At 37.0% G+C, this 16,733-nt stretch overlaps 1 protein-coding gene across 1 annotated transcript in view; it reads right to left on the reverse strand.

Annotated features, from left to right (window-relative positions):
• FIG4 (FIG4 phosphoinositide 5-phosphatase) overlaps window positions 1-16,733 on the reverse strand; it is a 72,718-nt gene that overhangs the window by 26,198 nt on the left and 29,787 nt on the right. The window contains exons 11-12 of the mRNA XM_070953411.1: window positions 7,897-8,030; window positions 5,156-5,272 (exon numbers count right to left, since the gene is read on the reverse strand). Of these exons, the coding sequence (XP_070809512.1) occupies window positions 5,156-5,272; window positions 7,897-8,030 (251 nt within the window). The remainder of the gene's footprint in view (window positions 1-5,155; window positions 5,273-7,896; window positions 8,031-16,733) is intronic.

Here is a 16,733-nt window from a genome sequence, read left to right on the forward strand (position 1 = left end):
CAGTCAAGGAGCTGGAGTGAGTAATGGGACATCACTCTGCAATGCAACAGCACTTGGGTCTGGAACGTGGGCTTGCTAACTTAGCGTCCTTAACCACGTGAACCACTGTACTCCTACTCACGATATGGTCTTGTGAATTGTTGACATTTTGGGGGAATGGTATTTTACTGCATGCAAACAGATATCCAGGGAAATGTTTAAATGCTAAAGAAATTAATGTGAGTTAATTATATGTCAAAACTCTGATATCTAACTAGGAAGAATTATGGTAGTACTGTGTGGGATAGGATGGGGAGGTGAAAGGAGTTGGTAAGAAGAACAGTTTTGAGAAATTGGAAATGTGACATTATTTCCAATATTAAGGAGTGGCTTTTGGAAATAAGGAATTTTATCAGTCTTTCTTGAAAAAGGCGTTTTCTACTAATCAAAAGCTGACATAATACATTCTTCGTTGGCATAGATTTTATATTTTACAATATTATTTTATACCCAATTATTGTATTATATTTTTTTGAACCAATAAGTAAGTTTGATGTATAAAGTAGAATTCCTTTCTTTTTTTGTCTACTTTATTTTGTTAAAATTCATTTTTCATTTTTGGATGTTTTTGGTTTAATTTTATTATTGCTGAATATCTTAGTGCTCTTCTTATATGTTGCAATTAAAACAATACTTAAAAACCTTAAGCTTTACTCCCTTATTCAATCCAGCAACAATATTATGATTTATTTAGCATTCCTTTCCTTAAACTGCAGGCATTCTTCTCTGGCCTAGTAGACCATGCTAGATTCTAACTTTCAAAATATATGAAGGTTCATGAATATTCTACAATTCTATTTAAAATACTGGGCTGCTGGAAAACCAACAATTATTAGCCAATATGTTGCACAATGAAGAAAATATTAAAAACATTAAAAATAAAGACAGATTTAATATAAACAATGATTGGGCACAGAGTGTAGAAGCATTCTTTATAACCACACATCATCCATAAACCCAATACAAGAGGATAGTCTTCAACCCTTTCTGAAATGATATGGGCGGGGTTACTAATTTGAATAATATCCCGCAGGGTTGGGGCAACCTCACACAGAAAACCCTTTTCCATGACCTTGTCCTACCCTTGAACTCTTGGAAAAGGAATCACAGGCATATCCTTTTATGTAGAACATAAAGGCTGGGAATTTTGAAAGACTGATTCTAGTATTAAAAAATATTTTTCTGTCAACTCCAAGAGCTGAGACTTATCACACTTCCATCTAGGGAAAACACTTTCTGCATAGTTACTGAGAAATGGCATTAACATATAGATGATGCTGTAAGTTTTGCAGGGAATAGAAAGCTCAAACCTTAAGATAAATTTTCCGAAGAGCATCTCATAATATATCCCTTAATAAATGAAGTGACTGTTAATATTAAATATTATTCTTTAATATTAATGACTTGCTCACTGTTGAATAATGTATGAAGATATATTAACTGTATTAAGGAATTCTATGCAATTGATCAATAACTGTGTAACATTCCCAAATTAATTCATGAATTGTAATGAAGAATCAATAGTCTTTTTGATAAATTTGATAAAATAAATTAAAGATTTTATTTTGTTTTAAAGATTCCTACAATGTCTGAATATATAATGAACAATGTATACTACTCTGAACCAATTAAAAAAAGAGATGGCCAAAAGCATACTAGTGTTCAGGTCCATAACACTGTATTCTATCAGTAAGACATACTGTATAGTACCTTCTCCAGTCTGGTGTCATCTAGATGTATTTGGATTTCAACTCTTTTAATTGCTATTCAACTAGGAAAAAAGACACGTATTCTCTTACTACTTTTGTCTGTCTTGTCCACATTCTTTTTCTAAAGTCGACCAGTTCAGAGTTACATATGTTTGGTTAAATGAATAGGTTTCTATCAATTAAGAATGGGGCAAGTAAACATTTCATATAAAACCCCTGCATTAAAGTTTGGCTCTAAGATTGATTCTGGAATGAGATTGCTATGGAGATCTGACTGACCCCCATCCTGCTGGTGTTTCAATGGGCCTTGAAAACCTGCTTCTTCACCCAGGCCTTTGATGAGGATGACTGAAACTCTCTTTGGACTGTATGGATTTGTTTCTGTATGGATTTGTCTCTTTCATGTCTGGTTTCTCTCTGTCACATTTGACATCTTTTTGTCTATCACTGCATTTTTTTTTTGTTTTTAACATTTTAGCTATTCTCCAAAGCATGTGAGGGCAGGACAAGAAGCAATGGATGGAAACTAATCAAGGAGAGAAGCAACTTAAAACTAAGAAGAAATTTCCTGACAGTTAGAACAATTAATCAGTTGCCACCAGAAATTGTGAATGTTCCAATTTGGAAGTTTATAAGAAGAGACTGGACAACCATTTGTCTGAAATGGTATAGGGTTTCCTGCCTGAGCAGGGGGTTGGGCTAGAAGACCTCCAAGGTCCCTTCCAACCAGGGTGGATAAAAATCAATGATTTTTTTAAAAAAATCAAAAAAATCAGATTTTTTTAATTTAAATCGGATTTTTTTTAATTTAAATCGGATTTTTTTGATTTTTATCGAATTTATTTTAATAAAAAACTTTTGGGGTAAAAATCTATCGTAAGATAGTTTTCTATTTAAGATACATAAATAATTTAGTTTATTCAGCATGAAATAGAGCTTAGTTATGTAGCATGAGGCTGTATATTCTGCAACACTGGGACTATCAGTGAGTCAACAGTGGGCCAAAGGAGTAACAGAGATGACAGTTGCTCTTTAAAAATTATGATTTAAATCGAGTTGATTTAAATCAAGCCTTTTTACTAGTGATTTAAATCATGATTTAAATTGTGATTTAAATCAACTCAATTTAAATCAAATCCACCCTGCTTCCAACTCTCTAGTCTAGTCTCTGTTCTGTTCTGTTCTGTTCTGTTCTGTTCTATTCTATTCTATTCTATTCTATTCTATTCTATTCTATTCTATTCTATTCTATTCTATTCATTTATAACTACCCAGAGTCATTGGAGTTAGGCAGCGTATAAATTTAAATAATAATAATATCATCACTACTGTTTGTCATTGCACTGATTCCTCTGTCAATAATACTGAACATATCAGGCCATGGCTTTCAAACATCAAAAATATCTGCCGGACTATGCCACCTGCCTTACATGGACTATCTGAAGCTGTATGGAAACACATCATCTGAAATAGAATCGCTCAACGTTGTTCAAGTAAACAGCCAAGATATTGCAATGAAGTTTGGATTGGACAAATGTGCCACCCACACTATCAACAGAGGAAAAACAGTGTAAACTGAAGGAAACAAGATCCCCTATAAAAATAAAATCAAGAGTCTGGATGAAGAAGATCACTATATATACTTAGACATTCTTCAGCCTGAAAACAAGGATAAAACTGAAGTCAAGAATAAGGTTAGAAGTGAATACATCACGAGAGTGAAAAAGATCTCAAAGTCCAAATTCTCTGGAGGAAATACCATCAAGGTAATTAACAACTAGGCAATCCCAGTCATAAGATACACAGCTGAAATAGTGAACTCGACTCAAGGAAGACTAGAAAAATATTGACAATGAATCATGCCCATCATCCATCCAGTGATGTTGGCAGACTCTACTTCCTAAGGAAGATCAGTGGATAAGGAATGTTGCAAGTATACCAGATGGCTGAAGAAGAAGAAAGGGCATTAGAAGAAGAACTGAAGATGCACTGAAGCTAATACACCATAAAGACTTGGTACTGGAGTGTGGTGAAATGTAATCCAGAGTGCCAGGAGGAAGGGAGTTCATTCTAGAGGAGCAAAATAAGTTTATGTGGGAAAAGAGAGTTAAGACAGCTCCTTCCTAGTTCTCAGAGTGTATGTTTAATGATGCAGGAGGTCTGCTTTAGGTTGGGTTAGATTTCTATCTATAGGTGAGGAACAATAAAGGGAACTGCTCAGAAGAATCTCAACATATCTTTCTTAGTTTTTGGAGCTGGAAATTGAGAGACCAAACTGGCCTACAAGGAAGATAAAATAAAGAATAGAAAAAAGACATGGGAAATCAAAGTATTTACATGCCACTATATTAAAAAAAAAATAGCAGGCAAGGCAAATAACAATAGAATTGGCAATGGCTAAGGGCAAGAAAATTGAAGAAAGAGATAGAGGGGCTAATTCTGACTGCACAAGAACAAATGCATACAAAGCCAGAATTGAGAAGACAGCAACAGACAGTAAATGCCACCTCTGTAAGGAAGTTGAAGAAACAGTGCACTACCTAGTTAGTTGCTGCAAGAATACAAAGACTGACTACAAACAATGGCACGACAAAGTAGCAACAATGCTGCATTGGAATATCTGGAAGAAATACTGTTTGCCTGCAAGCAAGAAATGGAGGGAGGGGCAATTTAATAAAGAAAGTAGTAAAAATGAAGAAGCTAAAGTATTCTTCAGTATTCAAACAAATAAGCACCTACTGCCTAACATCCTAGACTTAACCATTGTTGATAAGAAAGACAAACAAGTTTGGATAGCGGATGTTGCAATACCTGGTGTCAGCAGAAGAGAAGAGAAACAACTTGCGAAAAATACAAAGTTCTGCAAACAGAAGTAGAATGGCTAAGGCAAAAGAAAGCAAAAATAGTACAAATAGTAATAGGCAGATACAATTCCAAAACGTCATTTAAACACCATTGGCATTGACAAAATCACTATTCGTCAATTGCAAACAGAAGTTTTACTTGAAACAGCTTACACTCTGTGATAATACCTTTAACACCATCAAACAACAATACCGGCCTATCCCATGTCTTTGGGAAGGATTCAATAGGTGGATAAAAATGCCAAATTGCACCATAATAATAATAATAATTTCAACTATGTATCAATATATTGATATGTCTTATTTTTTATATCAGGTTATACACTATTTTGAGATTTATTCACCATTGCATACAACACTGGAATATGATGAATAAAGTTACAAGTCATCTCCAATTGGTATGAAAACACATGAACCATAATTTTGTATTTGAGGCACATCTTGATATTAATGTACTACTAGTGTACTAAACAATACAGATTTTTAGAAATGTATTTAAAGAGCAATTACAAATGATATCTAGCACTCTGGCCTAATACATACTTTTCATCTGGTCGCAAAACATTGCAGAAGGAATCAGGCCGATTTACAAAGAAGCCAGTTTTCTTCACTACGTTTTCAGCAATCACATTCAATCGATCAAGGACATTACACAGTTTGCTAAGTGGGAATAAAAGTAAAAAGTACATTTTTTTTCCTTTTGTTGAAAATATCTTTAGTGAATCAAAAGTAAAGAACTTTCAAAATGCAAGAATAACTTTGTTTTCATTGTCTGATTTAAATGTAAATGCAGAAGTCCACCTACAGTCCTATCATACAGGAAACGAAAGATGGTAAAACTAAATGTCACACATTGGTCTGGAAAAAGTCATAAGAGGTTAAAAACCACCAGGATCCCTCTAAATAAAACTGATGTGGTTTTATAGATTTCTATGTTTGGATCCTGATCTCATAAGTTTTTTTAAGGCCTTTAAACTGATTCTTTTTTCAGATCCTTTATAAAGCAATGAATAGGTAAACAATTCAATGCAGCATATTACCGATAATAAGAAACAGTATTAAAAATAGAGGTGCCAATATCACATTGCCCTTATATAAATCAATGATGTGACTGCATCTGGAACACTGTGTGCAATTCTAGATACAGTGGAGCTAGAGAAGATATACATGAGGGCAACTAAGATGATCAAAGGACTGGAGCAGCTTCCCTATGAGCAAAGGTTTTGACATTTGGGGCTTTGATGTGACGAATGAGAGGGGACACAATTGATAAGTACAAAATTATGCCTGGTAGGGATAAAATGAATAAAGACAAGCTATTTTTTCCTTCCCAAAATACTGGAACCAATTTCATCCAATGAAATTGAATCCTGAAAAAGCACAGACGAATGAAATAGTTTTTTCACAATGCATAAGTCAGATTTGGAATTTGCTCACCAGATGTGATATGGGCTAATAGCTTGGCTATTATTTCAAAAAAGGCGTGGCTCAACTGATGCAAGTTCTGGGGATCAACAGCTATTGATGGCAGTGTGATTGTATCTGAAGGACATCTGCTGGGACACTAGTAGGTTTCCATGTGCCATTGGCCATGGTATGAAGAAACTGCTGGACTAGACAGGTCAGGGGTTAGATTAGCAGTGCACTGCTGGTGTTCTTTTGTATGTTCCAAAGCTGGAAAAACTTTTTTTTTCAGTTGCACTGCCCAACATCTCTTAAATTATGGCAGTACAGTATTAAGGAATCAGCTTATTGAGGTGATACTAACAAGAAACATGACCAAATGGGCCAATTCTATTTTACTGTAAAGTTAATAACAGAATCTTGCAAGTGTAAAAGTATATTTCTGCCTGTTGCCTTTACAGTCCAAGAAACTAGGGACGGTCCCTTCTGAGAGGTTTACCACATCCACATTCCTTTAGTGGCTAAACTGCTTCTTGTCTGACTGTTCCAGGGGTGAAATCTAAAATTTTTCACTACTGGTTCTGTGGATGTGGCTTGGTGGGCGGGGGGGGGGTGTCCTGTGACTTGAGTGGGCGTGGCCAACTCACAGCCACGCCCATTCAGTCACAAGACCACCTTCCATCAAGCCACGCCCACAGAACCCGGTAGGAAAACTTTTTAAATTTCTTTCTCCCGCGACTCCGCCCACCCGCCCCATTTCCCAGACTCCTACTGCTCACCTTTCTCCTGCAGCTGGCTGTCAGGGAAGGCAAGCGCCCGAAAGGTAGCGGAGTTGCTCACTCTCCTTCTTGAATGAGCTGCTCTGGTCCACGCGCCAGCTGTGCAAGTGCACAGTTTATTTAATTCAGCAGCAGGTTGGATGTGCGCTTGCGCAGCCGGCGCATAAACCAGAGCGGCTCATTCAAGAAGGAGAGTGAGTGACTCCGCTACCTTTTGGGTGCTTGCCTTCCCTGACAGCCAGCCGCGGGAGAAAGGTGAGCAGTAGGAGCCCGGGAATGGTGCATTCTCCGATTCCGGGGAATGGGGCAAGTGGGCGGAGCCACGTGGCAAAGGGCGAGCAGGCAGAGGCTCTGCGACAAGGCCGGAGTTGAGGAATGGTGCATTCTCTGACTCCTACTGCTCACCTTTCTCCTGCGGCTGGCTGTCAGGGAAGACAAGCGCCCAAAAGGTACCGGAGTCACTCATTCTCCTTCTTGAATGAGCCGCTCTGGTTCACGTGCCGGCTGCGCAAGCACACACCCAACCTGCCACTGAATTAAATAAACGATGTGTGCTTGCGCAGCCGGCGCGTGGACCAGAGCGGCTCATTCAAGAAGGAGAGTGAGCGACTCCGATACCTTTCGGGCGCTTGCCTTCCCTGACAGCCAGCCACGGGAGAAAGGTGAGCAGGAGGAGTCCGGGGAATGGTGCATTCCCCGAGTCCGGGAAATGGGGCGGGTGTGGGGAGTCTCTAGGTGCCATTGCTACCGTTTTTTTTCTTTTTTTTTTTAATTTGATTTATATGCCGCCCTTCTCCGGAGACTCAGGGCGGCTTACAATCCGAACCACTGGCCATCATCGCTACCTACTCGCCCGAGCTGGTCCAAACCGGGAGCATTTCACCCCTGGACTGTTCCCTTGGCTGTGGCTCTTCCCCTTGTCTTCCGTGATCTTTCCTTATACCATTATATAAAATTAGACAGCAATGGTTATTTTTTATTAATATAGTATACTACAGTTAGCATAAGTACATACTAAATGCTGCTAAAGACAAGAGCTGCATATGTGAGTAAGCTATATTTGCTCATATGCTCCATAAACATATTCACAACCTCACGTACCTCTTTGTATATTTGGCCATATCCCAAGGAATGTATACAATAGCATGTTCAGGAGGTAAAAACTGATTGAGGTAAGTTACAGCAGCAACAAGCTCTTCGCTTAGTATCCTTTCGTGTTTTCTTTTTTCACGTTCCTTAAAAAAAAAACATTAACTGAAATGGTATATATACTGTACACTAAATAATTTAAGCTCTTAGGGAGGGAAAAAAACTGGACTAAAGCAAACTGTATATATTAGTAAATACAATGAAGCACTGAAGGATACAAGCAGATTTTGCATTTTCAAAATGCGGCCAATTTTTTAGTCAGGGCACTCTTTCAGAAATCTATACCGACACAGAACTAGCAACAAACCTAACAACTTTAAAAAGTGAACCTTTGGAGCTTTTTAAACATGCATCAGATATATCTGCTCAAACAGGGTACACCATACGGTACACCACATAACAGCATACTCAGTTGGGAGCACAGCAGTTCTATTATACTATGGGGTTTTTTTGTCCCCAGTAATTACTTTTTGTTTCTGTTTTTGTATTGTACTAGATAATCCGAGACCCCCATATGGTAATTTTAGAGATATTTCCTTTCCTAACTGGAAACACAGAATGACCAAGGGCAAAAAAGCAATGGGAGCAGTAGCAACATCTGACTTTCTGCTGACTTGGCTGCAGCTGACCACACTCTGACAGTCAATAGGGCAGGGGTCCCTAACCCGTGCCTGGGCCATGGCTTACTATCAGGCCATGGCCTATTCAGAACCAGAGTGTGTGACAGGTGGGCCAGCACATACAGCTTTGCTCGGAGCTGTGCCACATGATTGGGCCCACCACTTGCACAGTCCAGTTCCCTGGCCTCCACTAGTCTAGGGAAGGACTGGTCTTTCCTAGAATCTCTGGGTGGCAGTATGACATTGTAATATCATTGAAGTAGTCACAAATTTGCCAAATTACAATCCTATGGGAACTATAGGTCTCAGATTTTGGACGCATACAATAAGTTAGCCGATTTGCGGTAACTTGGTTCAAAAAGTGATGCCTGAAACTACATAAAGATACGTTCAATTGAATGTTGCAAAATATTTAATAATAAAAGCAATCTAACAGTCTAGCTTTCATTGGGTCTGTTTGAACAAAGGTTAAATAGCCATTTGTCTAGGATGCTTTCATTTGGATTCCTGCATTGCAGTTGGATGTTGAACTCAAAATTTTAAATGAACCTTCTACGATTCTTTAAAATACATTGCCATGTGGCAATGGTGCTGAACAGAAAAAGCATCCTCATATAAATTGACCAAAGTCCACTTTTCTCTTTAAAACAACATTTATAACAAACTATTCTTTAGTTCTACACCCTAAACATAAACTCAAAAAACATTTATAACTAATTGATATAAAAGAATCTAACTGAATTATATTATAAACTTTAGTTATCATTAATCATAAAATATGGAAAAATGTTTTGCCAAGAATATTTTATTATCAGATTTTTTTAAACATCAGATTTATATTTATACTATCTGAATACCCATGCTCCGCTACGAAACTATGTGATCGGGCTTGATAAATTGACACTTACAGCTTTTATATATATAGATTTGTCCCATAAAAATGTTCTAGATACCAACTCATGAAGCTCATGTTGCTCTAATCCTGAAGATTCATAGTAGTATTAAACTCTTTCCTATGAAAATGATAAATATGCAAATAACAGAAAAAGCTCTTTACTGTTTCCTATTTCCACATTGCACTAAATAACAAATTATTGTTTAAAAACTATTTATCTTAAATGATGTGTCTAAATAAAACTACATAGGCTGTACATCTGATTAAGCAAGTGATTCAAGGTTGGCTCAGATGTCTAGGATAATATCCTCTTCTCCCCACACATAAATGACAGGAAAGTGTTAATGGGATGTTCTAGTACTGAGCATCTACAGAGAAGTGCAATTTCAGCCATATTCCAGAAGCCCTGTGAATAACAGCATGCAATGATTCACCTGGCAGAGTCACGTGAGCTTAGATACACATGATAGCTCTAATTAAATCTAAAAATTTAACAGCCAACAACGTTTTGTGTCTAATATTTGTTTACAACAGTCTCCAGCTCAGCTTCTGAAAACTGCTATTTCCAATTGGGTGGGGGAGGGGGGAATCTGTTTACATTTTAGCTGTTTGATTTACAAAGTCTCCGTTTGCACATTTTCAGAAATACAGAGATACATTTAGAGGTTGACAATGTGGAACAGGAATCAAGTGCCTTCAAAATACTAAAAAGAACTAGGGCCGGATCTGCGCTTTATCCTTTCCTCATCACTATTATGGCCCATCTATAATATTTTGAGTGACAAAATGGATAAATCTCCACCCACTACAAATGCACCCCTATATTTTATATTTTAAAGCTATGTTTTCTGTCCTAAGCTGTCTAAAGTCCATCCAGGAGATTCACTTGCTAGACATACCCAGCTATTTTGGTATGGTCCCTGGTAGCATGACTCTTGTGGTTGGTTACTGCCCTATATTTTATCCTATATTTCGGCCAAAAGAGAGTGGGTTTAAGGTAATTGCACTGCATGGCATGAAATAAAGGCATAAAAATTTAAAGCTTGATTTCATAATAACAGAACCTATATCCGAGACACAGTTGCAGTTGTCTGGATTGTTTTGTAATAACTTTATTAATTTTTCTATAATAAAGTAGTTCTTGTATCCTTGAATGCTTGTTGTTCTGTTCATTGACAGAACAAGAGTAAGTAACTGATATGGCAACATTGCAAGGCCAGTTAGGATATGGCAAATGGAACCGTTGAAGGCGGCCCCATGCCTGGATATCCTTTACTGCTTCCCACAGTCTGTTTGTGCCTCTGTTCATATCTTCCAGTGAACCAGATATTCCAGTCTGGCCCTCCAGTCTTAAGAACCCAAGAGTTTTCACCACAAATTCATCCTCCCTATAATTGAGACTGGGAAAGTTGGACAGAGTGTAAGGGGAAAAGAATATATTCAAAGACCAGGAAACCATGAAAGGGTGAACAACAACGGGGTTGAATTGTGCTAATCCAGGGAACAGGCCAATAAATTTGGAATCTGGTTTCTTGGAAAAGCATCTGTAAGGTAAGAACTAAGTAGAAAGCCCTAATAGCAATGAGAACTGTTCTTGATTGTGATGATCAGCAGTACATTTCTTTGAAGTTTTTTTGGGCGGAAATCCAGCTGATTGCCTGAAATTCCTATAGAAAAGATATTAGATACAAAGCAGGATAAGGCACAAGATGTTGACATGTATGGCCAGTAACTAAATAAGGTCTGAATGGCTACACATCAGCATGTTGTCATTTGTGAATTTAGCCATCTGCAATACATCAGGCCACTCATCTTGCTGGTAATTTACATAGAAATGAAGCAATTGCTTTAAGGTAACATGAATCCAATCTGTACTATTGCCAGATTTGGGACGGAATGTGGTACAATGAGTTTAAAGTTTTTCTTTAGAGATAGATTTTCCACCTGCCTCTTGGTTTAGTAAAAGACACATCCAGTTTCAGGCTGTTTTTTTTCTGAGTGTATTAGAATTAGTCTGCACAATTTAACAATGCAACATATAAAGACTGCTGTGTCAAAAAAAAACCCTTAAATTTATATGTGATAAACTATGAATCAAAGAACCTTTTTGCCAAAGAGAATACTTAAAAATTAAAAGCTTTACAGATCTTTGATCCTGGCACACAACCGCCAAAGTTATGACAAGACACTTTGTTTCAGACAGAATTAAATGGTTTGCCAACTGACAGCTCTTTTATTCTATATTTTACAGAACAACCAAAAGTTGTTACTCAGATAGACAATCCAGTCCCCATGCAGCCTGTTTTCAGCCGGCAGAGTGCTGCAGGAGGACTGGATTGGACTGGATTACAATTATGTGGCCTCAAGTAAGTGCCTGATCTGGATAGAAAACAAGCAACATCCTATATTAATACTATAGTTTAATGCCAGATTTTACATACTGTAGGTCCATTTAATCTACATTCAACACTCTATAATTGTCAGCTGTTTCTATTTACTATTCTGGAAATTTATCTCTGCTGTTAGATCTTGTATTATCATGTTATTTATGCTATTGTATTTTTATTATTAATTGAATAATAAAAATACAATAGTATAAATAGCTTTTCTGCCTGGAAAAGCAATTTACTATTAAACAATGGGGTATAAATTTAGAAATAAAAAGTTTAGTGGCGTATGAAGAATAAGTAATAAATGTTTGCCAGTAATATCTGATAAAAGAGATAGGAAAATGATTACAGTAAAGAACTGTGGAAAGAAAGAAGGGGGAAAAATGCATCTTGAGCCTGCTTCAAACAACCACCATGGCCAAGCCCATCCCAGCCACGCCCACCCCTGGCCACCACCACCCTGGCCCTCCGAAGTCAAACACAATCCTAATGCGTCCCTCCATGAAATCGAGTTTGACATCCCTGCCTTAAAGATACAACATACATTGATTAAGTAGTGCAAACAATTACAATGTACGCCAGGCTCCCAAAAAACCACTGGCAGCTTGTTGAGCAGACCTGAGCAAAAGCAGAACCACGGCTTATATACCTTCGACCCACCACATTTCAAAGACAAGACCTCAAAAAAGGCAGACACTGTACAAATGATACTGCATAACAGTGGAATGGTTTTAATAAACCCATCTGAATGTCATTATTTATCCCTCTCTAGGTTAGCATACTAGTTATACTATCTTTGAGATATGGTCAGGGAATATAAACCATTTGGTTTACTGAGCCACTTGTTCCTGACTGATTCCTCCCTCTGTTGCCTAGCTCAGAGTCAATTCAGCTTGCTTTGAATGTTTCCTCATAAGAGCACTTTAAGCAATTCTTATGAATTAGGGGGAGAGGAGCTCATGGATTTGGTAGTGAATGCAGCTCACATGTGTATGCTGGATGGTATCTTACAGATAGTCCTTAATTTACAACAGTTCATCTAGTGACCATTCAAAGTTACAAAGGCACTGAAAAAAGTAACTTATGACCGTTTTTCACACTTACAACTACTGCAGCATCCCCATCGTCACGTGATTAAAATTCGGCCGCTTGGCAACTGACTCATATTTATGATATTTGCAGTGTCCTGGGGTCACGTGATCACCTTTTCCAAACTTCTGACAAGCAAAGTCAAAAGGGAAGCCAGATTTACTTAACATCTGTGTTGCAAATTTAACAACTGCAGTGATTCACTTAACCACTGAGGCAAGAAGGTCATAAAATGGGGCAACATTACAACTGTCTATCTTAGCAACAGAAATTTTGGGCTCAACTGTGGTTATAATTCAAGGACTACCTGTACTGTCCCAGCTCAGCCTACAACTCTGGAATTCTCTGGATATTTTTTTTTCTAAGTATTCAGGAGATAGCTTTCTGTTTAGCCTCTGTGAACCAAACCAGCCATATAGCTACTATATGCTGAGATTTACAGAGACTATCATCACTAGTTATGTTTTACCATGAACAACAGACTCTTAACTAACATTTTTATTGTGGTTGGAAATTTTGTTTCATTTGCTACTTTCTGATTTACCAGCAATTCTCCAGAACGAGTTTTGACTATTTAAATAATCTTTTACTCTTATTTGACACGTCCTTCCTTTCTTTTCCAGTTTCTAAAAAGCTACAATAGAAAGCACTTTGGGATAAATCCAAGCTTTCCTCTACCAATAATAGAGACATTTGAAGTCATATGTGAATTACTACTCAGATGTGGTGAGGGGGAGTGAAATTGAGATGCAATCTGCTTTTGTGAAGGACCTGCTGATGTCCAGAGGCAACTTCACCTCACCCAGGTTCTTAGCTAAGAAAAGCACACACTAACGCAAAGTGAGAAGGAGTGTGGGAGAAAAGGAGATAAGCCAATGTACAGACAGGGGGAGGCAACCTCTGGAGATTGGCAGCTATTATAAGCAGGCAAGAACACTACCGGTCAACTGCCAGGACCACTAACTATGGTGAGCAGGATATTCTGGTGGGAGTCCTGCATGGATCCTTATCTGGAGCTCAGCAGCAACTAGAAAAGGAGCAACCACACTGAAATAGCACCCCATTTTAAGTAATAAAAAACCTTTTGGAAAAAGCCAAAGGTTGATGCTATGTTAAAGACTGAGACTTTTGTTTGAACTGAGTATTAATAGACTGAATACAAAGAACTTGAGTATTAAAGACATATTACGTGGCAACATCACTTTGCAAAGTCCTAGAAGGATGGAGTTGACTCAGAGCACTGGCCTATTATTAGGGAAGGTATGTGCTGCAATAAAATATTTGGTATGCTGTGTTGTGCTCAGTCCTTGGAGAGCAAAGAACCCTCACAGATATCTAACATCTCTTACTTTAAATGTTGGCTTTAAGCATGCTCTGCCTACCCATGACTATATCACCTAGAAAACATGTTTATCTAGTTAGCTATTAATATAAACAATGATATACTAAGTAATACTGCACATATGCTATGCACTCAGTAATTTTATCTGTAATATCAACAATCCCATGAGGGATTCTAGGGTACCGAGGAAGCAACAATTGACAGAGATCATAAAATCACTTCACATCTTTTCCACTTCTGTCCTCTCAGAGGAGAAATTTTTCTTCATAACAAATAGCTGATACACTCCCTTGAATTTCCCAAGCTTCTATAAGAAGCTTGCATATCTGTTTGAGGTTTTTTAAGACATTCTTTAGATACATCAGAACTCTTCACTATTAAAATATTTTTTCTACATGCTTTCTTTGCTCCCCCCCCAAAATGTACAAAGGAATATAATGATTCTGATTATCACTTATTGCACCAGAGACAAATTCTTTGTGTGTATCCAATATACTTGGCCAATAAAGAATTCTAATTCTAATAATAATTTGGAAAATTCGGGATAATCAGAAAGTGCAGGTTATTTAACAACATGACTTGTTACTAGGGTGGTATCTTACTAAGTTAGTCTCTTTTCTACATCATTCTTTTTATATCACTGCGTTTGACCTTAAGGCCTATGAACAATGGCAGCTAAAATACTTGCCTCTATTCAGATTATAAGATTTTTGGCTCTGAGGGACCTCAAATCATGTACCTGTGTAACTTGGTTGTATAGTATTTAGACATAACAACACCAATCTTTTTCCCTGGCTCAGCCATTAGTAAAGCTGACAGGGTGTAAGCAAGAATAGCATTCAAATACTCCTACGGGATATGTATATTCTGTCAGATAAATGGCTTTCTGGAATGTCAGATAGGATCTTGAGCAGCTGTTCTGTAAGAAATTTGCAACAAAGCAAGTGAAAATAAATTATCTATTTACTTCATTTTTTCCCCCACTGTGTCATTCTCAGTGAGTAATTTATGTTCTAAAGTGATCAAAGGGACAAATTGTTAATTAATGTGGGTGAGAAAGAAAATGAAAAAAAAAATTACATGCCTAAATTTTCCCTTCAGTGGTTGTTGACAAAAGAACAGTTAGGAGAGTTACTTACTAATGAAACAGTTTTAGATACAATTTTACTTCAAGGGTTGACAGAGTTAAAATAGACTGGAATTCTTGCTTTTTATTATTTTTGATATTAAAATGATGTCAATTCAGTTCTAGCATAAGTTTATAAAATCAGAAAAGTAAAATATTGCCACATATAGTGGTTTAAAATAAGTTGCATTAATAATGTATTAATGCTAATTCTAATAGAATGCAAGTTTAAGGCATGCCAGTTGACTATAGGAAATGCTGCAACATTTTTATAGTGGTAACCTGCAAAAGATCTCCCTAAGGATGGAGGGCCACAAGTTTGGACTAGAGCAAACTTTTTGTAGTAGAATCTCACCTTCAAACCCTGACATCTCCAGATAGGGCTCAGAAAAACTCCTAGCCAATCAGTATAGACAATGTTGAACTTGGTGGATTGATGATTCATTGATATCATGCCACAATGTACACAGAACATTACTGTCATTCTTTCCCCATCCTTCCGTATAGAAGAGCAATTTAGCCACATGTTAAAAACATAAACTAAGATCAGTCTTTACAAACTAAGATTTGGAACTGGGCAAGTAAATCAACTATGAAAATTATGATTTTATAATACAATTGGTACCTTCTTTTGATCACTACTGAAAACTTACAATTTTCTCTTCTAACATAAAAGGAATAAAAGAAGCATTCCAACTTGAGAACCTCTATATATTTTTCCCATAATGATAAATTATTGTTTATTATCAAGTTCAATTTTAGCAAGTTCATGGCAACTTTTAAAAACTTCATGTAAACATCTTTTTTCTCCATTCAATTCATACTGGAGAACTAAAAATGTTTCTTCCCTTAATCTGTATCTTCAAAAAGTGGGATAATAAGGGTTAATCTCCAAACTGATTTTGTCATTGTTTTTTTTCACTCTAACTCTGCATGATTCCTCGGAGCTACTCCTTTCCTCACAGCAGTGCCTAGAAAGATATACATCTATGTACCATTTGCTGAAATATTTATTGAGTTCTCAAATTGGTATGTAGGATATACAGGTGAAACTCGAAAAATTAGAATATCGTGCAAAAGTTCATTTATTTCAGTAATGCAACTTAAAAGGTGAAACTAATATATGAGATAGACTCATTACATGTAAAGCAAGATAGTTCAAGCCTTGATTTGTCATAATTTTGATGATTATGGCTTACAGCTCATGAAAACCCCAAATTCACAATCTCAGAAAATTAGAATATTACATGAAATCAATAAAACAAGGATTGTATATAGAACAATATCGGACCTCTGAAAAGTATAAGCATGCATATGTACTCAGTAC

The sequence above is a fragment of the Pituophis catenifer genome, unplaced genomic scaffold, assembly GCF_029215685.1.
Source record: "Pituophis catenifer annectens isolate HBS135680 unplaced genomic scaffold, rPitCat1.0.hap2 SCAF_1, whole genome shotgun sequence".
Classification (NCBI taxonomy): Eukaryota; Metazoa; Chordata; class Lepidosauria; order Squamata; family Colubridae; genus Pituophis; species Pituophis catenifer.